Below are 21,130 nucleotides of genomic sequence, written 5' to 3'. Positions count from 1 at the left end.
GTCTGGGGGGTAGAATGGAAATGAATGTCATTCTGCGGATCGACGACGTTATTGCATTTTCCGTCTCGAGCTTGAATCTGCGTCATGCGGGCCGCATTCCGCTGGTGGTCCAGCGATTCATTCTAGAAGTATCACATTTGCTCTATTATATGGTGATAGATGATATGAAGCTACCAAGGAATTCTTGCAGAAATTTTATTTGGGTTTCTCGGATTCGTGGATTGCGACCGAGGGTAATTTGGGAATAATAGTTAAATGTCTAGAACATCGGAATCCAGTAAATTATTGAGAAAGCTCTTGAGCACACAATGATATCGATGAAATTCTCAAGCTTGTCTAGAAAAACGAACATAGGTGAGAGATTATCGTGATCTCAAAAGAAAGTTATAGAGTCTAAAAGTAATAGTGGCTAGCGGGATGCTGCTTCAGAATGGTAAAATTTGTTTGTTGTCCAGCCGCTCGGGTTATGAATTTGTACTCCCCCGAACCCAATTCAGGAACATGATAGGTCCCAAAGTTTTCGGTTGTCCCCAGGGCGTTACCATGATCCTAGGAATATCATCTTGGTGTTACCCCTCATGCAGGGCTTTGTCATCTGGCTGACTGAATTGTTTTTGTTTACATCTCGAATAGCTTCTCGAGTCTTTAGAGTATGTTCTCTGATGTTGATGTAATCGTTCATTCCTGGCTCTGATTATCGATATTCTCGATTCATTTCGGTTTTGTATGCTTATATCAAAGTTATATCGAAATTATCATTATCGAAACGTCAAATTGAAATTATTCGCAGTATTGTCAAAACTTGCGGATTGATAGACAGGATTTCTACCAATGTAAAGAACAGTACCCAATCGCTTGGTGTTGAGGTACTTCTAGTTCTTTAATTGTATGAACAAGAATACATTCCACTTGGAATTTCCATTTCTTCCTATGTTATCTAACATCTTTCTCAGTCCCTCTGTGCTGATCGCACATCGAGTTCCCCCTCGAGTCCTCAAAAACAATAACCCCTCGCATCACCGTTGCAGACCCGACTCATAACTCCTACCGAATCTCGTACCACTCCCCACAAAATACAACATGAAACAAAACGATGCAATAGCTCTCATAGTGATCTTACTAGTATTCGCTTTGATACTTGTCGCCTTTTTTATATTTAGACTTTCGAGGAGAAGAGCTTACTATAGTGATTATTCTTCGAGTTCAGTGTCGGAATCAGATTCGGCAGGTTCGCCACAGCCTCCTCCACCGCCACCGGGAATAGGGAGACCGGTCATTGGAGGAGCAGGGAGAGGTAGACCTGTTGTAGGAGTGGGGGGAGCGGGAAGGCCTGTAGTTGGAGGAGCGGGACCTCCGCCGGGGGTTGGAGGGGGAATGGGAGGGTGGTTTGGTGGAGGAAGACCAATTGTGGGGGCTGCTGGAGCAGGTAGACCGGTTGCTGGAGCTGGAAGAGGTGGAAGACCACTTGTTGGGGATGATTGAGAAGTTCTTTTTGTGATATTGCTTGATTTAGGATATGATACCATATATATGTATGTAGAGTTTTGCTTGGTATTTGGAATGGAATAGGAATTTTGTTACCGGAGGCATTTGACGATTGCTTGATGTGTATAACAGTAGTCGTCTCTTAAATTCAGAGCCATGTAGCTACCGAGATCAATCAATCGGTATTACAAAGCTCGTAGTAATATGTATTCTTTATTGAAGAGATACTTGTAAATGCTAGAACAACAAGAGCAATGTAGTCGACCAGAATGTATGATATTAGATGCTATTTTTCAGGGTAATTTGTGTAACCGTCATTTGATAGGTTGATGGCTTTTCGAACTCCTATTTATTATAAATCAAGATGAGATTAGATCCTTGAAAGAGCTTACCTTGGTATCTACTGATCAAAGACATAGAAGAAATGGTTTAGGTCGCTATGTTCAATGTTTCGCTTACATAATATATACACTCTAGTGCACCAGTAAAGATTCACTCAAAAATTAAAAGGTTTTCACCTCCCCCACTCTCGCACACTACTTAGTATAATGTAAAATAGAAGCCTCCTCTCATCAAACAGATCTAATCTGTTCAACGGTGAGATGGCCGAGTTGGTCTAAGGCGCCAGGTTAAGGTTACAGCTTAACACAAGATTGTTACAATCTCCTGGTCTAGTAATAGGCGTGGGTTCGAATCCCACTCTCATCAACATTGTTTTGCTTTTTGTTCCTTTTTTTGCTGGAACTTTGGAAAAGTTCCGTTTCAAGATTGAAATCCAATATTTGAGGGACTTCTTCCATGTTTTTTGACTCCTAGGGGAACTGAAATGAACCTGAGGTCTCGACCGCGAGGACCCCTCTATTATATCCACTTATTCTCACGTGGAAAACCGGATAAAACGCTACCGAAACATGCCTGAGGAAAAATGAACGAGCCATGAAACATAGCTAGGTTAGACATACGAAGTGCTAATCACCGAGTATAATATAACGTGGTTTTAGCATGTTGCAATTTGACGTCTGACAGTTGACATACACATCTTCGAATACAGATATGGATTTGGGCACTACTTTTGTCCCTTTTAGGATGCACGGTAAATTGCATCACACCGTTTTCGCCGAAAGGTTCTGTAATTAATAATGTCGACGATCATCAAGACGATCATACCATGATGGCGAAGTTTTACCGTCATTACAATATATGTAGAACAGAACCACATATTATCATGAAACATGCAATAAAGCAGGTACACGTTGCCGGGTACTTCGGACGATTTAGCTTTTTCGTTTTAAGTAGATTTGATATCTATAAGAAACACTTCTCCGGTATCCTGTTGTTGAAGTTTCTTTCTTCTAGTAAGACAAGCACGCAACCATGTATTTTCCTATTTCCAAGTTGACTATCCTTGCCGTCGCGGCTCTTTTCACATCTTCTATTGCAGTTGATTTAGAGGTAAATATGAATCACCACTTCGATTCCAAAAATTATTAACAAGCCCTCGCTAGGCCAGACAGACCCCTTCTCCAGATCCAGTTCCAACGCCCACTCCAGCCCCAACAACGACCACAGGAACTACCCTCAATGCCTCACAATCCGCATCCCAATCAATGGAAATCCAAGCCGCACTCGCTTCCTATGCTTCTTCTCTCTCCGTAGCCTCAGTAGAAGCTGTGAAGGCTGGATCAACGGTAGCTTCGTTACCGGGCTATACACTAGCTGCTTCGGCGGCTGCTCCCGGATCTTCAAATGCTGCGAAAGCTGCTACAGGGAATTCGAGCTCGGGGAGAGGTGCAGAGGTGGATATGGTGTGGGTCAATATTGGAGTTGGATTGGTGGTTTGTGCGGTGGGGTTGTTGTGAGGGGAATATTTTGTGGAAAGTTGGGGGTGAAAAGAGATATCCACATTTCAAATAGAGAGTGAAGCATAGAAGAGATGGAGACTTTTCAATCTTCCCGTGCTATTTCACTTGAGTCGGAGTTCGGGAGGGATGCCAAAACGATAAATTGGGATAGCCAGACTATGGCTCAAACATCGAAGTTTGTCAGGATGGTCAATTATCATCTGATAATCCAATTCAGGTTTCTCTCGGCACTAACAAGTGTCGCGTGAGATACACAAGACCGATGATATGGATCATGGCTGGTAGCATAGTTTGATTATGCACAGAAAGAGTCAATTTGTTGTCAGTGTATGATGGGTATAGACAAAACTCGTGTTTGTTTTAGCCTAACGGCCAAATCAAAGTAAATGCGGGTACATTCATAAGAGTTGGATGATGAAATTATGAAGTTTTACGAATAGGTTTATAGGCGGATTACATTATTCAATGTAGAAGGGATAGGAGTTTACATATGGCATATTCATCGCTAAATAGAAAGTCAAGTAAGGAAGGAAAGAGAACGCAAAGTTGCTCTTTCCGCTTCCTTCCAAATAGAAATCGAATCAATTAGCTATTGCAAATCCTCTTTCCCCTTCTGTTTCCATATAAATATAGGTATGAATTCATTTTCCGTTCTCGAATTCCATCTCTCCATCATACATACCATAAAAACTCATTATCTAATTATCTTCTGGATTTCCTTTCCCTCTTATTTCGAAATACACAATTCATTGATCCGTCTCATTCGTTTAATGAAAAATTCCCAGATCAGTAGATTTCAAACCTCGTCTTGACACCATCACTTATCTTTGACATTAATTTCTGCACTATACATGTCATACAATTCCAGATGTTTCAAGAAATTATTCTTGCTTTTATTGTCGGTTTCATTCGCACATCCATCGTTGTCTTTATCTTCTACTCCGTAATCACTACACTATATGAGTATTTCGTTGATATCACACGTCGTGCTTGAACGCCATAGTGTAAATTTTCAACCAGAGGGGTGCAGTCATGCCGACACGAGTTCAAGAATTTTTGGCAAGAAGAATTTTAGAAAAGGAGCTTCAATGTGTCGATGGCAAATTGATCCAGGACGATGAAGATTTTCAAGCAACCTATCTTTATGTCTTAGCTGGACGCGGAGCTTCACCAGCGGATCACCCTGCTGCATGGAGCCAGCCTAGATTACGATCAGTGAGCTCTCTCAGTGAGGTAATAAACAATATTTAATTTTCCAATGATTGATCGCAATACTAATTATCGTTTCATCAGTCAAGCTCATCCGGCAGATTTGTAGGCTCATACATTGACCACAACTGTGACCTCATTAATCGGGTTCCATTCACTTCACCTCGTTTTGATCTCATTGATATAAGAACGAATTTACCGATACCCGCAATCAACATGACGAAAGCTGTGTACTTCCGCTATCATAATTTGCCCGCCGACAAGCTCAGAGCGACCTCTCCTCCTCATATTGGAAGAAGGCCCGAACAACAAGATTATGAGAACTACAAGAGATCTATAGAAATGTTTGTGGACAACATTCAATATCGAACAATAGAGCGAGCCCGAACAATTACATCTATGATTGTGCTGGCCAATATCATGAGCGAAGAGTTCAAACGAAGATGTAGATCGATAGCGAATCACTTCCACTTGGAGATATTCTTCTACAACTCTGTGACCGATGACCAATTGTACTACGTTTTTTTTGATTTTTGGTCAGCTATCGACTTTAGGTCCCTTCAAGTTAGCGATAAGCTCCCAAACTCTCCTACAGAGCAAGATAAATTGCGATATCAGCTGAGAAAGTTTACCAAAGTGAAGTTTGCTTGTTTAGCACGCGATTACTTCAGATGTTGCTTGCAGGTGACAAGGATAAAGAAGGGCCATAATCGATATGATTCGAAGCAACCGTCAGAACGTGAGGACATATTCAATGAGAAGAAAGCCACTTACGAACGATTATGTCGGAACCTGAGGGACTATCCTGAAATAAATAGGGAAAATGAACTTGTCAGACGTCTGCACAAAGAGACTCTTGCAACTCCCGAAGAAGATATACAGCTCATCACAGAACCGCCAGTGATAGAGATACAAGATGCTTTCATTCCAGGTTCGATGACTAGGAGCCCTGGAAGGATTTTATTCGATGCAGAGAAACAAAGAAAACGATTCAATATAGGTATGGAGTACCTGGAGCTTCAGTGGAAGAAGCAGCCAGCGTCTGTGCTCTTGAAGGACGCTCGTGATTTTCCTGCTACGCGGGATTTTCTCGTTGACTGCAATCCACCAGCTAGGTAATCATATTCACAGGATGAAAAATCAATAGCTTTGAGAGCCACAGCGTAAAAGAAGAAAATAGCGTACATAGAACTGCCAGGAATTGTAGGATGTAGCGAGAGGATATATTTTTTGTCTCTCATTAGCAAAGTATATAAAGCATTTTTGACTGAACTTTTGAAGTGAGCCTCAATTCTCTGCCGGTGCTTGTATGTTCTAGATGATCGAGTAGGGCGGCAGAATCACAATTTAGTTGAGCTAATTGAGGTAACTGTGCAAGAAGGGTGGGATAGATTTCAAGAAAATGTTGACCTCGTTGTGATACGTACCGAGGACTTTTTAGATGTTGATATTGAAAACATTATGAGGCGTGATGAATGAAGAGGATTGCCCCATATAAATACCTTAATAGCCAATCATTGATGAATTAATTAGATTTGCTTACTACTTTCCCCTTTCAGCTCGCCGCAGTATGATCAATGCAGAATCTAACCAATCGGAGCCCATAGGCTGGAATCTATTGTGGACCAGTGCGGCGCAAGGCTCATGACAATGGAGGGCCTCCAATTTTGAAGAATACAAAACTACCTTGTCTGTCAGACCTCATTCCATAAAACTTTCTCTTCCTTTTCGTGTTCACATAATTCATCACCCTTTTATTGTCGCTTGAGATCTCCACACTAAACCCCCCTTTTTGGCCTTGCTGCCCCAATGCTTATTTCCCTTCCAAGTTAATCGTATCGTAAGTTTTATAATATTCCTCAAGAATGAATGATGCTTTGAATAGCTTTATATATCCTAACCCCTCGCAGTACTATTAATATGGAAGGCCTTAGCCCGGGAGTTTTTGGTTACAAACCAGCTCCATTCATCTGGCACAGAGACCTCGACATTAGCGATGATTTCTTAACGAGCTACGTCGGGAATCATTTTGATGACTTTGATGAAGATGACGCGCTTACCGGGAATCCAGTTAGCGCCCTTTCTTCAATCGCAAAGGATCAAATTTTTGATGCCAAAGGCACCAAGATGGCAAAGCTCAACGTAGACAAGGCCTTCTACACTTCAGACCGGATGATTCGTCTATCAAACGATGACGTTCAAAGCCTTTGCAATGATTGGATTTCCGATTGGAGCGCGCGGAGGGATACCGCTCTATAACCTTTCCACCCTTTTCGATAGCCGCGGGCACTGTCATGCCAATATGTAGCTCCCAGAGCTACCACTACCCGACTTTTCTTCTATTCGATCGATTTCCTTCTACGGTCCCGGTTTTCTACTTCGGTACTTTTTCTTCGACACCGGGAGTTTTGCTCTTCGACAATTTGCCGCTTAAGGGTGCTACATTATCGACTCCCTCGAAAGAAACCAACGACTGTTTATTTTATTCATCATGTTTTGTTTTTATTTTCACCAGAATTCATCTCTCGAAGCGAATGTGTCAGCATTTTATGCTCCTCGGTGATTCTGCTAGAGTCACCTGGGAGTATCGAAAAAGTCGATGTCACAGGAATGATCAATGCCACAACAATTTTCATCCTCATTCTTCGCAATTGACCTTGCGCTTTTGCCATGAGTTACTGCAAAGATTTGACATCCTCATTATGGATGGGTTTGACAACAATTCGATGGTTCTTTTGGACATGACCGATGTACGTCTTAAAACTGCATATTTGACCGATAAACTCATTTCAACATCGCTTGCTCCGTCTGCGCATCTACTCAAAGACCGACAAGCTGTCCAAAACGAACAAAATACAACCATCGAAAGAAACCCCCATATTACCAATCATGGATGACACAGAGGGCAGCTCAAACTCGCCGTCTTGGTCTCCAAATGCTGACCAAATTCCACACGCTTATACCGAATTTGCGTGGGGAGCTGATATAGACATAAACGATATTGACTTGGAGTGGAGTCATGCCAGTGGAGATAACTTACAATACCCACCAGGGACTGACTTCAGTGGAGAATGTTATAATAGTGGCTTCTATGCTGTGAACGAGCCAGAAGTGCTCCCTCCACCAAACTGGAATAATTCGAACGGGACACTGAACTTAGCAAATTTGGATGATATCGATAACCTCTTGTCCATGTCTCCTGTAGATATGAACAGGATCATTACAAACCCACTCTCATCACTCGATTATTCCATTGACCCAATCTTTCCGGACACTAGTACCGACTTTCTCGCTAACGATATTCATTGCGATCCATTCCCAGCAACTTTCAACCATACGGAGGCCCAACAAGCTTATGAGCCTTATCCAATCGACTGGGCCACTCACCTACCGATACTAGACAACACTGACTGGGATGCAATGCAATCTTCGCTATATATAAGCTCGTCTACTGAAGTTCATCTCCCTTCAATATTTTCCGCCACACTATCTCCTACTTCAAGCAACTCTGAAATCATGTCATCTCCCACGCAATATTCCAATACCAACACTTCCATCTCAACATCTCAATCCAATTCCAACTCAACTACACCCTCAAGTGATCGATCTACATCCAATTCACCGCCAAGCACCCAGAACGAATACACGTGCATAATTTGCTCCAAAACATTTTCTAAGCGATTCGAATTCAAGTATGTTCTTTCATTTACAATTTCCCCCCTTTCGAATTTTCTATCCCTACCTTTCCCTCTCCGAATACCCACTAACTACTCCTGCAGTAAACACAAACCCCTCCACACCCTCCCCCACGCATGCACCCTCTGTCCGCACCGCACAGCCCGACGCAGAGACATGACGCGCCACATCGCCGCCAAGCACAAGGACGTTGGTCCCTCGGGCCCCAAGTCGGTGTCAAAACCTATTTGTCCCGTGGATGGTTGCAAACAGGGGTTTGCGAGATCGGATCATTTGCTTAGACACTTGAGGAGAAAACATCCTGGATATGATTTGAGATCTTGAGGTTTCCGTTTCTCTTTTTTCTTTCTCTCTTGTAGAGGTTTGATTTAGCATGGCGTTTAAAAAAAATGCCTTTGGTATATAGGCGAACGAATTTAATCATTTAAAACTTAACTTCGTGGTTTGATGTCACTAGTCACTCGTCGCATGCATGTCCCCATACCTCTGCTGAGTCGCAATCCTCAAACACTTGAGAGAATAAAACATTACTCATATTCATATAAAGTCGTAATTAATAAGTACCTATCCCACATCAAATATTTAAATCCCCAGCATAACCCCCAGTCCCAAAGCAGCCGGTACCGCAAAATTCGTAATTTGTGCCTGAAACCTTTCCGCCCCTCCTTTACTCGTACTCGTCGCCGTCGGACTCGCCGTCCTACTACTACTCACCCCAATGCTCATTTCAATATCCTTCATCTGCAATTCCACCGGTTCACTCGCATGAACCGTCTCGGATCCAAACTGTATCAGTCCGAGATACATATCATCCGTAATATTCCCAATCCTTACCAATTCTTTCACAAGCTCGTGAACATCCGCATCGATCGATTCCTGATACACAGTTGGAACCCACGAAAACACAGCTTGTTTCTGTCCTTGTTGATTACGTCCCGTGAATAGTTGATACGTTACTCCAGACAAATTATACTCCGGAGCGCCGGTCGGAGGATCGTAGTATCCGATTGGCCAGACGCCGCCCCAGACAGATTGCCAGACCATGACTTCGTGTGATGCTGCAGATGCGTTGGTTGAAGATACGTTGTTCATGTCGAGGAATATATCGAGGGCAATATCGGCTTTGCAGGCGATAGCGTTGAGGGCGGTGGTCATGTCTGAGGCGGTTGGATCGGCAACGGGGAAGACGGACCAGCTACCGCTGAGGTGGAAGGAGTCGATGTTGCTCACTGTTGTGGGAAGTTGAATGGATTCGTAGCCGACGTTGGGGTAGGCGTGGACCTGAGGAATGTTAGATTCGAACCTCTGAGAGCGGCGACAAGGTTGGATAGGATGGGGAACATACATATTCAATATTCTTTTCCCAAATCCAGGTCGCATTGAAACTTGCGCCATTGGTATCCGCCAGAAGAACCTATGAGAAACCAAAATCAATATCAAATCCTCGCAACATTCAATCGCAAACTTCGAATCGAGGACCATAAACATACAGTCATATTCTGACTTCCACTGCCATCATCACCCCATTTATTCGACCCATACAGATAATCGCCCGAGTCCGTCAACGCACCACCGTACTGTTCATTCAAATCCTGAAATTTCGACGACTTCGCACTTGCATTTTTCGACTGTAACAACAAGCACCAGCACCACAATCCCCATGAGGGAATACTCTGACGTTTAAACATGTGAAAGGAAAAAAAGCAAAGATAACAAGCTGTGGAGTTCTACGGGGGGAACTGCATGTCAAATGTATTTATTCCAAAAGGCCAACCTCGTGAGATCCATATTTTCAAGTGGATCGATACGAGGTTGTTCGATCGTACACGCAATTTTGTTTGCTATCGCCAACATCATCTTCCTTGAAAATACGGATCTCCGAAATTGAAGGTGGGCCGCAAGCATCAAGGGTCGTGTTTTGGATTTCTGGGAAAAATGCCAAGCTGAGGATCATTTCTCCATCATGTACTGTGATGCATTTAAGCTTAGTTTATGAGCCAAGAGAATATACAAGAGAAAGAATCTTCGTGATAAGAGTTTGAACACGCGTTGGCTTGAGTATTTTCTCTTCTGTGTTGCTGAAGTTATCAATGTCTACTTCGTGTTAATGTCTACTCCGTATTAATGTCAATCAATGTAAAAATAGATTTTTAACTAGTATTGCCCTGATCACATCGGATGTTCGGGTGCTAAAATGATACAACGGCCACTAATGTATCGATAAGCCCATCGTAGCCCCGTTTTTAGCTCAGGGGTAAATTCGGTAGATGTCATTCGCACGTGAGGCAGGAAAGATTTGTCTTTGGCACGTGCAGAGATTCGTGAGACAATCACGTGACAATGAGAGACTTAAGTTTGGAGACAATTTTTGCATCATTGATTCTTATATCAAAGAAGAAGAAGAAGAAGAAGAAGAAGAAGCAGAAAATTGGATGAGTTTTAAGTTTGCAATACTTGTTTTCTCTTTTTTATAATCTTCCGTACAAATGTGGAGTTTGATCCATCATTATCTTCAAAACGGTTTAACTACATGTTCGCTACGTAATCATCATTTTATATTATACCAGCGTGTCTAGATTTTTTCTTTTTTTCCAATATACAGCCAAGTCAGAGACAATCACAATATCAGTCCATGGCAATCATGAATGGTGCTTAGCTGCAGCTGGTGAATCAGAATGGTTCACATTCCAAGCGTTGAGATAGATCGGCTTCATTTAGGACGCAAGGCAAGGTCCTGGGCTGTTGATAATGGGGAGAGTTGACCAGAATCTGAGATATCAGACTTTTCGCTATTAGACAAATCCTCGTCAGGTGATTTATCGGTGGAATATTCGCTATGTTGAGATCCTGCCCGAGAGCCATCGTCAACTCTCCTAGGGAATAAGTCGACGATGTCAGAACGCCCAATGAGCGTGGCAAGTTCCTCCGCAGTACTTCCATAATGATCTTTGTGGGAAGTATTGGCACCTGCATGAAGCAGAGCCCACGCAGCTTCTTTATTTCCTAGACAGCAGGCCAGATGCAAGCACGTCTGTCCTTGTCCGACATGAGCTTCTGTGCTTGCGCCCGAAATGAGTAAAGCATACATGGCTCGCAAATTCTTAGATCGAATGGCGATGGCAAGCGGCGTGAGATTCTGGTGATTACGAATTTCCAAGTCGGAATTATGTGCTAACAATAATCGTAACTTTCCGAAATCTGCTGAGGCATGGCTGCCTGATAGTAAATGTAGAGAGGAATGTGTCTTTTCATTTACGGCTAAAGATCCACCAATTTTCGTTAAAGTCTTGTTTGTAGGCACTTTTTCTGTCCTAGTTACTGAACGTGCGTGTTCGGATGATTCTATAACAGGTAAGCCATTGTCTTGATCTTTTTCCACAAACAAAAAGGAGCTATGAATGTCTTTCGTGATGGAAAATTTACCTCTTCTAGTCAGGTCGTCGATTGATGGGGCATTATCGCCATTTTCTTCCTCGTCAGTTGAGGTATAAGCTTCGTGTTCACCTACCACAGACAATTGATCGTCGCTGCCTTCTTCATCGCTGATTTCCTCCTCATGCGCTAAAATATGATCGTTCTTTGCCCCATATTTGAGGCGCAGGATAAAAAGCTTTTTCATATAATCTACCGTACAATAACGAGCCATCAGATCTTGCGTTGACTGCGTGTGTCTGTCGATGTCCTTCGCCAATAGTCGCAAAATTAATTCCAACATGTCGGGCGACTTTGCTACGTCAAGCAATCTTTCAAGCAGATCGGGATTCTTCTCACACGCACTTGAAATATCTCCCGCTCGCCATATCTTGACAAAGGACAACATCTCATCTAAGCAAGATCCTGTACGAGATAGTAGTATCTCTATTGGAGTGATATTTAGGTTGTTTGAGATAGTCAAATTGGCCTGAAATTGTAAAACGGCTGTCAAGAATATTTGATGCACATTTCGCCAACCGCTACCGATAAGTTCCATGAATCCTTGAAGAACCGTGTCCCCTACTTCGTTTTGCAAGTTGAAATCCAGCTCAATATTGTTGTTTCTCAATCTAAAGATAAAGTCAAACACATCATCATAGTCTATAAATCCAACGGAAAACGATCTTAAAACTATCTTTTCAAGGTAGTTTGAAGAATTCACTCTTGAATTTTGTATGAACTCAAACATCAAGGTGCTCATTTTCGTTATCCAATGCTCGGTATGATCTTGTGAAATAGGACTTGTGTCCATTCCGTCATTTTGTGATATTCCAAGAAAATCAATATCGAGAAAAAATTGAAGGCTTGACGGCGAGTAGTCTGAAATAGCTAAATCATCATGAATAATTGCAAGAAATAACGGCAACGTAGCCGGTGCGAAATGTGCGAAATTAGTGCGTGCCCCCCAAGCCAGGAACTCGACGGGTAAGCTTGCACTATTATAGTGTATTTTTGAGTCTTGACCTCTCACATATCTTTCGAGAAAAGTGTGTTGGAAAAATGCAAATAGACTCTCAACGGAAAAAGTTGGATTCTTATCGAATATGACTCGAAATAAATCAGCATCCGACTCGTCAGAATAATATGAGAATGTACTTGAGTGTCGATAGAGGAGTTCTATGATATCGATATTGTCGAGAGCTGCACCGGCCATGATCAAATGTTTGATGACCTTCTTCCTTGAATCCCATCTCCAATATCTAGTATTTCCAAGTACCTCCTGAGATAATATTTCTCGGTCCTCATATATTGCGTTATAGTACAGTATCGCACACTCAATCGGACTGCCAACAACGCTTAGCGCACTTACATCAGCTCCACGATTGATGAGTGCGGTGCAAATATCGGGCAAAGCACTCATAGCAGCCCAGTGAAGAGCAGAAGGTCTTGATGTCCCTATCACGCAATTCAGGTGATCTGCTGCTAGAAGATCGTCAGAATTTAACAAATCAGTGTCGGCGCAACAAGATAAAATTTCGAAGTGGTAGCGTCCAAATGTCCATAATCTGTAACTGCTTTTAGTTTCATCAAACAGAAGTAACACATCATTTGAAATTGCGCTCCAATTGCTCTGATGGATATGACCAATCCAAAATCGGAGAACATATTTCATGAACGAGTATTTGTCCTCGAAATCCATCCATATTTCATCGAAATCTGTCGCCTCGGAATCAAAATCCGTCACTGGCAGCGGCGTTCCGTCGAATTCCGAAAGAGTCAAGAAGTTGCAACAAACTCTCGCAATCTCGACATGATCTCCAGAAAGTCTATACTGTGAAAGACTTGGACCACATTCTTCAGAAAGGCTCAAGAGATATTCTTTCACTGTGAAGTGTGCAAGCTCTAGCTCATCCGATTGAGACTTTTGGCGTATGAGACTACTACACCAGTTGAGGAGTTCGTCCAATGTAGTCATGTTTTCCTTCTCGAAAGTCTCGTCACCTGGTCTAACTGCAAGCGCTTGGAGCAGTTGTGCTATCGTTAGCGACTCTTCGGCATATACAACCCAAAGAAGTGTATGTCTGACAAGTATTTGGTTTTCTTTACTGCTTCGATTTACCCTGTCAAGAATACGTTCGTATGATTTGGGCAGATCTGGGGGTAATGTGCGTAAGGCTTCACGGCGATCTCGATCCGTGCTGCATTCGCAAAGATAGTCCATTTGACACGCAACCCACCGAAACCTAGATACGGTCAGTTTCATTCGCAGACTTATTTGGAGCAAGAAAAACACACATGCCATCAGCGCCCTCTGTGAGTACTTTGACAATATGATCTTTTAGGTTATGATCTCTAATGCGAAGCTTACCCATTTTCGTTCGCTTCTCGATTTCAGAGTGCACATAGAGCCGCAAGTCGCCACTCTTAGCCGCAATAGAAACAGAAGGATAATTTGCCAATACATTTCTGATATCAATCTCATTGCGACTCGCTAAGAGGATTTTGATTGTTCCTGATGGATTGTTCAATGACTTCAAAAGTCTTGTGACTTCCGCGCGATCTTCAGCAATCTCATCTATGCCATCTACTAAGATACTGGTAGTGGAGAAATTTCCTGATAGTTTGACTATAAATTCGCAAAAGTCGTCAGTGGTAGCTGACCCTTGGGTGATTTCCGTCATGTGATGCTTCTCGCAGAAAGATTCCAGTTGCGTAAAAGCATCGTGATGCTGAAGGATCAGTTGTCGTGCCAAAGTCCCCAGAATAGTCCGTGGATCGTGAGTCTGGGTGTCCTTGTAGTCGCAATAGAATTTTGCAACTCCTTTCCAAAATATTAGTACAATATCTGATGGCAAAGAGTCCAACCTTGGCCTTTTCATACCGTGAGATGGATCCTGGGTTTTCTCAATCTCTTGTATAACAGATGCCCTATTTGTAATTCTTGATTAGTTCCTGTTGAATCTAATTTTGACCTCAAGATATGCATGACTTACATCAGAACTGTTTTTCCGGCTCCAGCTACGATTGTCAGAATTTACTTGATACATCGAAGGCTGAACTGTGACATACGTATTCCATAGACCCATAAATTTGAATTGTCTGCAGACGCCCAGTTCTTGAAGTCCCTGCTCTCAGTGAACCAGACGCCCGTTCCAGGTTGTCTCAATCTAATATTTGAGTTTTGCCATTTCATGACATCGATGGTACCTAGAAGATTGAGCTTCTTCCTTAAACTCTCGTCTTCATCATGATCAGCACAAACAAAAGTATTTCTCATTAGACCGAGAACTCACCCGCAGCCAATCTTTGCAGTTCTATTCGTGAAGCCTCCATTTTTGCATTTATGGCAGCGACGCCTTTATTGAGTTGTTCTTGGTTGGCAAGTATCTCAATTAAGGTAGACCTGCACAAGTTAGTCAAGCCAAAGATGACCATGGGGCTGATGTGTGCCACATTTGTTGAGTATTTAAGGCCATCATCATGGTAGATTTGTGATTCTGGATCTCTTTCAACAACTCCGAAATTGCTGTCTTCTTGAATGGCCACTTCAACTTCTGAGATGTTGACTTTACTTCTGGGATAGCTTTCTCCAACTGCTTTGTAATCTTCTCAAGAGTTATTTGACATGAATGTAGATTAATTATCTTGTTGGAGCTGTGCACCGAAGTATCCTGCGCTTCCAGTGCCTGTGCCACATTTTCAAGACTGTGAAGCACGCCAGAAAGGTTGTTGACTTCTTTAACGAGACTTTGAACAGATTCCTCGGCATCTTTGACATCTCTGATATATTTGTAACCCAGCCGAACAACCGTATCAGCTAGCGATACCAAGCCAGCAATACTAGAAGCAATACCGAGAACCTCAGCCATTTTTGACTTCTTGGTCTGCTCTCTAGGAAATTGACAATACGGATTTAATATTTCGAGAACACATTTGGGCCAACATGCACAGTGACACTAAAAATGTATCGAAACCTGCGTGATGAACTGAACATACTGCTCAACACGTCGAGCCATCGATATTCTTATAAACACATTTTCTGGTATAGACCTCGTTGCAAATGTGCTTCGCCTCATGATAGTGGCTTGATACTTTCCTCTTTAGAATTTTATTGCATAACACAGCCTTGCTGTGCATGATATCGTGTGAGATTTTGGAGCGATCAAGAAACGATTGGGTGTAAAGGTTGAAAAGACAAGCGCGAGGGAGCCATGCAAAATGGAAGACCAATAATAAATGATATGATGAGTCAGCATAGCATCCAAAAGATAACTTCTTTTATACAGTGATGAACGATAAGACCTAGATTAAGTATGGGGACGATGGAAAATAGCCTTGGTTACTGCTTACCAGTCCATGTGAAAAGATGTAATATACTTTCGTCGCGGTCTCATACTAAAGATTATCACCACGCACCCACACCATTAACATAGAGAACCAGGGACTTGTTTTGAAGTACAGCTCAACGTTGAAAAAGGTATCCATTCATTATTCATGATATCAGCAATCGCATATCTCTCCTTCCCATTTCCCAAACACCAGTAAAAGTCCAAATCCACGTCAACGATCGCTCATCTCCATGTGGTATTCCAAAATCCATCCCTTCCATCCCTAGCATCTCAGGAAAACGTTGTCATCGCCCCTTGATCGACTCTCCATCATCCCAATCGGCTTCCAGCACCTCACATAACAGTGCAAGGAATAGGAATACAACAGCATTCATATCCATCACACTCCAAGCACTTTGTCTTTCCTGTTGTACTGGTACCCTTAACGATGTCGGAGATGGTAGATGAGGCTGCGGAGCCAGGGCCGTTGCGGTTGACGAGGCCGGTGGAAGTTGAAGTGCACATTTTCAAGTTGTTTTCTTTGGTTGAGATTGAGGTTGAGGTTGAGGATGAGGTTGGAATTGTGTGGTATTGATGTCTGCAGTAGAAATGTTCGTTAGTTGTGTGTCTGATTATGTATAATGATGATGCAAGCTTGATAAGGTGGATGTCTTAGATTGTGACGGCTGTGGCGTCATATTTGTGGTACCAGCTCGCATTCGGGAGTGTCATAACTTACATCAACGTTGTGATTGACAGCTGTTGACAAGATGTTTGAATGGGGGTTGAATCTTTGAATGTGTTCTTGTTTCTTGTGCCTGGGAACGGAGGGCCAAGGAGGGAAGTGAATGATAATATATATAATTCTAGACGTGGCTTGATACAAAGAAAGTTGATTGTTGCGCATGAACCTTGGAAGCTTGGAACTCGCCTAGCAATTGGCTCATCGTCATCTTGGGCGATGTAATAGTTGTAATAGTGGAGGCGTAATTAGCGGACAATCATTGTAACTTTCTTGGAGAAGTGAACCTTGGTTAAGTTTCGGGTTTCAAGGATTTGGTTAATCAAATTTAGATTGCTATGTGGCATCAAAAACATCCTAGTATCTAAGTATTTATGTAGTTATTTTGCCCGACTAAGTCTCAAGAGCTGTCAAGTGGCTGTAGGTCCCCACCCCCGTGCTGGTCTACCTTCTTCTTATTCGGACGAACAGGGGAGCTTACGTTCGACCAAGGGGCCAAGCTGTCTAACAATTGAGATCAACTCGTCGGTACCAGAAACGGGTATAGCTCGTGAGGCTGTGGTGGCTAAGCCTTACCATTGTAGAATTCGTGCGCCGCTCTTTCACAATGATATTTCGAGGGAATTGACAACGCCTCATTAGACGCGTATCATCCAACAATCTCTTTTAGGAATAGGAATATGACAGCAACATCAGGACGCAGGGCACTAGCAGATGGCTGTGTTCTATCCCGGGCTTCTGGAATCGTCTAGACAATCGTCTTTCAGCCAAATTCCAGGTCCAATTGCTCCCAAATATCTTTTCCGTCGTCCTCTATTACATTCTCATGCTCTTGACTGTTTGCATTCGCCTCATCTCCTAGTTTGATCTCGCCAAACCCTTCTAGCATCCCTTCGACCTTCTCCTTCATTTTCATGATGCCTTCAGTCTCCGCCCTGGATTTATCCAATTGGTCCTGCATCATTGCAATCAGTGATTCTCGTGCTTGATATGGTCGATATTCGTTCAGCAGATGATGGAAATTGGCGAATATAGTATGCAAATCCCCTATCTTTTCGTGGCTCTATAAATCTCTCCATTAGCATAGTTTTTGGCGAAAGAGAAATGGCCTCTCATACCTGTTCTGGGTGGATACTCATCGTACCAACTAATTCCAAAAAGTTTAATAGCAATGACTTTGCGAATCGTTTGAGAATCAATTTGCGATCCTCATGGTTCCCGGTTCCTGTTGGTGTGGTAGGTGGTGTATATATTTGTTCAATGCCCTCTTCGAGTGGAGGAAGTTCATTTTTAATCTGCCATAAGATATTAGTGCCTCTCATCCTCAACTTGACAGATAAGTGTTCCGTGGCGTTCAACATACTTGTCGGATTTGTCCAAATGTTCTGTAAACTCCACTCGCTGGTGGTTCTGGGGGTTGCAGAAATCGCAATTCAGCTGGGACATCATGAATACGAGGAGGAAGCTTGTAAGGTGTATTGTTGGCGACCTTGTAGTTTGGAAAGTTCTCCGCACGTAACTTCTCGATCCGTTCAAGATTATCGGTAGTAAATTGCTTCCAAAATAATGGTGGACCTGGAGGAACCTGTGCCATCAAGTTTGGCTGCTGCTGCTGCTGTTCCGCCATGATTAGTTTTAGTAGGGGCTATCTCTCCATGGAATAGAGACGATTCGCGAAACTTGCGATAAGTTGAGCTCTCCCAGTGTTGTGGGTTGTCAAAAGTTGAATACTTTTGTTGGAAAAACAATGGTAGATGGACTTGGTAGACAATCATTGATTAGATAGTAGCTTACAACCGAAGATCCTCCGGTGTCAGACAAGGCTGAGGAAAGTGGGTCGCGTGCCTTTCAAGGTACATCTGCTCACGAACTGCAATCCATAATCCATAACCCGAAACCAAACATTCTGGCACAATCATTGACTTTTTGATATATACTCCTTCAATGAGAAGAACCTGACTTTTACCGCTGCGCTGTGTCGCAAGAATGTCTCGAATCGGACGAAATACTGGAGGGTTGACTTCAAAACCCGGCTGGATTGGTGCAGTAGCACGTTTCTGGGAGGTAAAGCCATTCAAATACATTATTTCATATGTATTATTACCCTCCTAACACTTCTGTTTTAGAAAAGCTATGCGCCAGACTATGTTGGCTTTGTATTGCTGTTGACAGCATACGTTTTGGTAATTTCCCCGGTCCATTTCTCCCTTGTTATATTTGTACAAGCTCTAATCAAACCCCCTTTATTCAGATCGAATTTCTTCAAGAGCCATTCCACCGCATGTTTTTTATCAACAACATCAATATTCAATATCCACATGCTTTGGTAGAAAGGGTGCCCGTTGGGTGGAACTTGATATATGCAGGAGTTATTCCATGCATAACCTTGGCCATTTGGCTTGGAATCTCGAGAGCGAACCTCCACAAATGCCATGTTACCATTTTGGGATTCTTTATAGGACTGGTTCTCACATCATTCATTACTGATGTTATTAAAAATGCTGTTGGGAGACCTCGACCCGATCTTATTTCTCGCTGCAAGCCTACGCCTGAAACGCCTGAAAATAAGTTAGTCACCATTCATGTATGCACGGAAACAGATCACCATACATTGCATGATGGATGGAGAAGTTTCCCTTCTGGTCATTCTTCCTTTGCATTTGCTGGACTTGGATACCTCGCATTTTTCTTTGCTGGACAAACACATGTGTTCAGGCCTAGAACCGATCTCGGGAGGGTACTCTTAGCCCTCGCCCCATTGCTTGGAGCTGCCATGATTGCGATTAGTCGATGTGAAGATTACCGGTAATTTGCGTTCTCACTATTTTTCTATGAGAAGTACTAACACTTATAGTCACGATGTGTATGATGTTACATGTGGATCTATTCTTGGAATTTCTCTAGCATATTTCTCATATAGAAGGTATTTTCCAAGGCTGCATTCCTCTAAATGTCACGAGCCTTACCCGTCACGAGAAGCTGCATTCAATCAAGGGTTTGGAAAGATTAAGAACGATGAAGAGACAGAAGTGGGCAGGGCTAGAGAGTTTGATGTATCTGACAACGAGAGTGACGCATCTTAAGTTTATGAAAAACAACTGGCATTATGAGCCCATTGTGTAGATCAAGCCTCGTTTCTATGTGTATGAGTCTCTCAGTCACTCTAAATTCATTTGCAGTTTACCGCATTTGGGAAAAATGGCTAGCTTTAGCTCTCTTTGTGTGTATGGACCAATTCTTCGAGAAAACTCGTGGAAACCTTTGTGACCATTATAATGGTAGTTGCCCTTTGTTTCATAAATTTAAATTTCGCGGGAAATTACTTGTTTCTTTGCTATAGCTGTTCAAATTCTATTTCATATCACTCATACTATCTTGTCTTTGATACATCATTTCTTCTGCTTCGTGTTAGTGACCTGAAAACCGGGCGCTAAGAAATTTGGGTTTTATTGTGCTAGTATTCTCTCTATGCCTGGTTCTGAGTTGGAAACAATATGGCCGACGCACCTCCTGTCCCGCATGGTCAGCTGGTACATCTAGCTGAACTGTTAAAAGTTCGGCGAGCTGAGGCCAAAATTGTTTCTCAGTGGCTGCAAAAGCATTTTCTATTGCTATTAGCTCTTGGGGCATCCACAATATATCGATCATGGCTCACTACTTTACTGAATGGTTTGTTGCGGTGGTTAGGCGGAATATATTTTTATTATCAAGCCTACTGGCTGGTGAACATTTCCCCATTCAAAGGCGTACAAAAATGTAGCTCAATTTTGGAAAATGCGAAAAGCTGGGGATCATGGAATGACTTTTGGGAGATGCGTAACGATCAATGGTGGTTTTATATGTCCTGCCTTGGAAATGACGCTGGCTGGCCGAAGAGATTGTGGGATAATGTAGTGAGCAGCCCCGAACGAACTTACCCATTGATGCTAAAAGTCAAAGGACGCAGTTTACGAATCAATCGATAGACTGTCTAATACTTTAATACCGGATTTGCGTATGGACCAACGAGTGTTAGCATATATAGTTGTTAGTAAACGACCACTTTCCCAATAGTCATATTAATCTTTTCTAACATCGTGTCTACAGGCAATAAGTGCAATTTTAGTAGGGTTTTATCGACTAATTGTATGTGATGATATTGACCTTTCCTTTTTAATGAAACTTACAATATTGTAAAGGCTGGACAAGAATTATCCGAGTGGATGTGGTATCCAACGGTTCTTGCCATAAACGCACTCATGAACAGCCTGCTTTACGGAGGCCTTCTTTTATATTTTGGCCACATCGTACCCAACCTTTTTTGGTTGGCTTTTTGGCATGGGGTTCAATTCGGCGTTCCGGCTTTCTTGATATTCTATAGACTAGAATGGATACATTTACGTATCGCACCAATG

General features: G+C 42.6%; 11 protein-coding genes across 11 annotated transcripts; 6 read left to right on the top strand and 5 right to left on the bottom strand.

Annotated features, from left to right (window-relative positions):
- Positions 1-1,094: 1,094 nt before the first annotated feature.
- BCIN_13g03400 (hypothetical protein) lies at positions 1,095-1,627 on the bottom strand. The gene has a single exon (XM_024696790.1). It carries the CDS (start codon positions 1,524-1,526, stop codon positions 1,191-1,193), a length of 336 nt encoding a protein of 111 aa, XP_024552603.1. The 5' UTR covers positions 1,527-1,627; the 3' UTR covers positions 1,095-1,190.
- A 1,017-nt stretch (positions 1,628-2,644) lies between these two features.
- Positions 2,645-3,517, top strand: BCIN_13g03390 (hypothetical protein). Its single transcript, XM_001556249.2, has 2 exons — positions 2,645-2,937; positions 2,991-3,517. The coding sequence occupies exons 1-2, from the start codon at positions 2,860-2,862 to the stop codon at positions 3,342-3,344; spliced, it is 432 nt and encodes a 143-aa protein (XP_001556299.1). The 5' UTR covers positions 2,645-2,859; the 3' UTR covers positions 3,345-3,517.
- A 486-nt stretch (positions 3,518-4,003) lies between these two features.
- On the top strand, positions 4,004-5,796 carry BCIN_13g03380 (hypothetical protein). The gene is made up of 2 exons (XM_001556248.2): positions 4,004-4,580; positions 4,641-5,796. Exons 1-2 carry the CDS (start codon positions 4,380-4,382, stop codon positions 5,673-5,675), a joined length of 1,236 nt encoding a protein of 411 aa, XP_001556298.2. The 5' UTR covers positions 4,004-4,379; the 3' UTR covers positions 5,676-5,796.
- A 457-nt stretch (positions 5,797-6,253) lies between these two features.
- BCIN_13g03370 (hypothetical protein) lies at positions 6,254-7,067 on the top strand. Its single transcript, XM_024696789.1, has one exon. The coding sequence runs from the start codon at positions 6,477-6,479 to the stop codon at positions 6,813-6,815; it is 339 nt and encodes a 112-aa protein (XP_024552602.1). The 5' UTR covers positions 6,254-6,476; the 3' UTR covers positions 6,816-7,067.
- A 101-nt stretch (positions 7,068-7,168) lies between these two features.
- On the top strand, positions 7,169-8,675 carry BCIN_13g03360 (hypothetical protein). Its single transcript, XM_001556246.2, has 2 exons — positions 7,169-8,248; positions 8,336-8,675. The coding sequence occupies exons 1-2, from the start codon at positions 7,446-7,448 to the stop codon at positions 8,574-8,576; spliced, it is 1,044 nt and encodes a 347-aa protein (XP_001556296.1). The 5' UTR covers positions 7,169-7,445; the 3' UTR covers positions 8,577-8,675.
- Positions 8,676-8,725: 50 nt separating this feature from the next.
- Positions 8,726-10,165, bottom strand: BCIN_13g03350 (hypothetical protein). Its single transcript, XM_001556245.2, has 3 exons — positions 9,743-10,165; positions 9,598-9,666; positions 8,726-9,533 (listed from the first exon to the last, which is right to left on the bottom strand). Exons 1-3 carry the CDS (start codon positions 9,938-9,940, stop codon positions 8,835-8,837), a joined length of 966 nt encoding a protein of 321 aa, XP_001556295.1. The 5' UTR covers positions 9,941-10,165; the 3' UTR covers positions 8,726-8,834.
- A 542-nt stretch (positions 10,166-10,707) lies between these two features.
- On the bottom strand, positions 10,708-15,675 carry BCIN_13g03340 (hypothetical protein). The gene is made up of 8 exons (XM_024696788.1): positions 15,120-15,675; positions 14,960-15,069; positions 14,736-14,906; positions 14,660-14,684; positions 14,548-14,594; positions 13,962-14,487; positions 11,676-13,909; positions 10,708-11,594 (listed from the first exon to the last, which is right to left on the bottom strand). Exons 1-8 carry the CDS (start codon positions 15,533-15,535, stop codon positions 10,963-10,965), a joined length of 4,161 nt encoding a protein of 1,386 aa, XP_024552601.1. The 5' UTR covers positions 15,536-15,675; the 3' UTR covers positions 10,708-10,962.
- A 519-nt stretch (positions 15,676-16,194) lies between these two features.
- Positions 16,195-16,802, bottom strand: BCIN_13g03330 (hypothetical protein). Its single transcript, XM_024696787.1, has 2 exons — positions 16,734-16,802; positions 16,195-16,592 (listed from the first exon to the last, which is right to left on the bottom strand). The coding sequence occupies exon 2, from the start codon at positions 16,517-16,519 to the stop codon at positions 16,349-16,351; it is 171 nt and encodes a 56-aa protein (XP_024552600.1). The 5' UTR covers positions 16,520-16,592; positions 16,734-16,802; the 3' UTR covers positions 16,195-16,348.
- Positions 16,803-17,051: 249 nt separating this feature from the next.
- Positions 17,052-18,509, bottom strand: Bcmed7. The gene is made up of 3 exons (XM_001556241.2): positions 18,100-18,509; positions 17,855-18,031; positions 17,052-17,799 (listed from the first exon to the last, which is right to left on the bottom strand). Exons 1-3 carry the CDS (start codon positions 18,361-18,363, stop codon positions 17,500-17,502), a joined length of 741 nt encoding a protein of 246 aa, XP_001556291.1. The 5' UTR covers positions 18,364-18,509; the 3' UTR covers positions 17,052-17,499.
- A 94-nt stretch (positions 18,510-18,603) lies between these two features.
- Positions 18,604-20,083, top strand: Bcdpp1. Its single transcript, XM_024696786.1, has 4 exons — positions 18,604-18,800; positions 18,863-18,919; positions 18,988-19,541; positions 19,591-20,083. Exons 1-4 carry the CDS (start codon positions 18,723-18,725, stop codon positions 19,817-19,819), a joined length of 918 nt encoding a protein of 305 aa, XP_024552599.1. The 5' UTR covers positions 18,604-18,722; the 3' UTR covers positions 19,820-20,083.
- A 37-nt stretch (positions 20,084-20,120) lies between these two features.
- BCIN_13g03300 (hypothetical protein) lies at positions 20,121-20,785 on the top strand. The gene has a single exon (XM_024696785.1). It carries the CDS (start codon positions 20,231-20,233, stop codon positions 20,699-20,701), a length of 471 nt encoding a protein of 156 aa, XP_024552598.1. The 5' UTR covers positions 20,121-20,230; the 3' UTR covers positions 20,702-20,785.
- The last annotated feature ends 345 nt before the right edge of the window (positions 20,786-21,130 follow it).

This window comes from Botrytis cinerea, chromosome 13 (assembly GCF_000143535.2).
Source record: "Botrytis cinerea B05.10 chromosome 13, complete sequence".
In the NCBI taxonomy this organism is placed as follows: domain Eukaryota; kingdom Fungi; phylum Ascomycota; class Leotiomycetes; order Helotiales; family Sclerotiniaceae; genus Botrytis; species Botrytis cinerea.
Note: the sequence above shows the minus strand (reverse complement) of the source record. Positions and strands in the feature narration are given on the sequence as shown.

Coding starts and splice junctions, on each gene's coding strand:
- BCIN_13g03340 (XM_024696788.1), bottom strand. CDS start 15,535: ATGGCTGAGGTTCTCGGTATTGCTTCTAGTATTGCTGGCTTGGTATCG. Junction 15,070..15,119: donor GCCTTAAATACTCAACAAAT/GTGGCACACATC, acceptor TAACTTGTGCAG/GTCTACCTTAATTGAGATAC. Junction 14,488..14,547: donor AACCCAGGATCCATCTCACG/GTATGAAAAGGC, acceptor TATTTTGGAAAG/GAGTTGCAAAATTCTATTGC.
- Bcmed7 (XM_001556241.2), bottom strand. CDS start 18,363: ATGGCGGAACAGCAGCAGCAGCAGCCAAACTTGATGGCACAGGTTCCT. Junction 18,032..18,099: donor CATTTGGACAAATCCGACAA/GTATGTTGAACG, acceptor ATCTTATGGCAG/ATTAAAAATGAACTTCCTCC. Junction 17,800..17,854: donor TGAGTATCCACCCAGAACAG/GTATGAGAGGCC, acceptor AGAGATTTATAG/AGCCACGAAAAGATAGGGGA.
- BCIN_13g03300 (XM_024696785.1), top strand. CDS start 20,231: ATGGCCGACGCACCTCCTGTCCCGCATGGTCAGCTGGTACATCTAGCT.
- BCIN_13g03350 (XM_001556245.2), bottom strand. CDS start 9,940: ATGTTTAAACGTCAGAGTATTCCCTCATGGGGATTGTGGTGCTGGTGC. Junction 9,667..9,742: donor GTGGAAGTCAGAATATGACT/GTATGTTTATGG, acceptor GGTTTCTCATAG/GTTCTTCTGGCGGATACCAA. Junction 9,534..9,597: donor GGGAAAAGAATATTGAATAT/GTATGTTCCCCA, acceptor AACATTCCTCAG/GTCCACGCCTACCCCAACGT.
- BCIN_13g03380 (XM_001556248.2), top strand. CDS start 4,380: ATGCCGACACGAGTTCAAGAATTTTTGGCAAGAAGAATTTTAGAAAAG. Junction 4,581..4,640: donor CAGTGAGCTCTCTCAGTGAG/GTAATAAACAAT, acceptor TCGTTTCATCAG/TCAAGCTCATCCGGCAGATT.
- Bcdpp1 (XM_024696786.1), top strand. CDS start 18,723: ATGTCTCGAATCGGACGAAATACTGGAGGGTTGACTTCAAAACCCGGC. Junction 18,920..18,987: donor TGTTGACAGCATACGTTTTG/GTAATTTCCCCG, acceptor CCCTTTATTCAG/ATCGAATTTCTTCAAGAGCC. Junction 19,542..19,590: donor AGTCGATGTGAAGATTACCG/GTAATTTGCGTT, acceptor TAACACTTATAG/TCACGATGTGTATGATGTTA.
- BCIN_13g03330 (XM_024696787.1), bottom strand. CDS start 16,519: ATGTGCACTTCAACTTCCACCGGCCTCGTCAACCGCAACGGCCCTGGC.
- BCIN_13g03400 (XM_024696790.1), bottom strand. CDS start 1,526: ATGGTATCATATCCTAAATCAAGCAATATCACAAAAAGAACTTCTCAA.
- BCIN_13g03370 (XM_024696789.1), top strand. CDS start 6,477: ATGGAAGGCCTTAGCCCGGGAGTTTTTGGTTACAAACCAGCTCCATTC.
- BCIN_13g03390 (XM_001556249.2), top strand. CDS start 2,860: ATGTATTTTCCTATTTCCAAGTTGACTATCCTTGCCGTCGCGGCTCTT. Junction 2,938..2,990: donor CTATTGCAGTTGATTTAGAG/GTAAATATGAAT, acceptor AGCCCTCGCTAG/GCCAGACAGACCCCTTCTCC.
- BCIN_13g03360 (XM_001556246.2), top strand. CDS start 7,446: ATGGATGACACAGAGGGCAGCTCAAACTCGCCGTCTTGGTCTCCAAAT. Junction 8,249..8,335: donor TCTAAGCGATTCGAATTCAA/GTATGTTCTTTC, acceptor CTACTCCTGCAG/TAAACACAAACCCCTCCACA.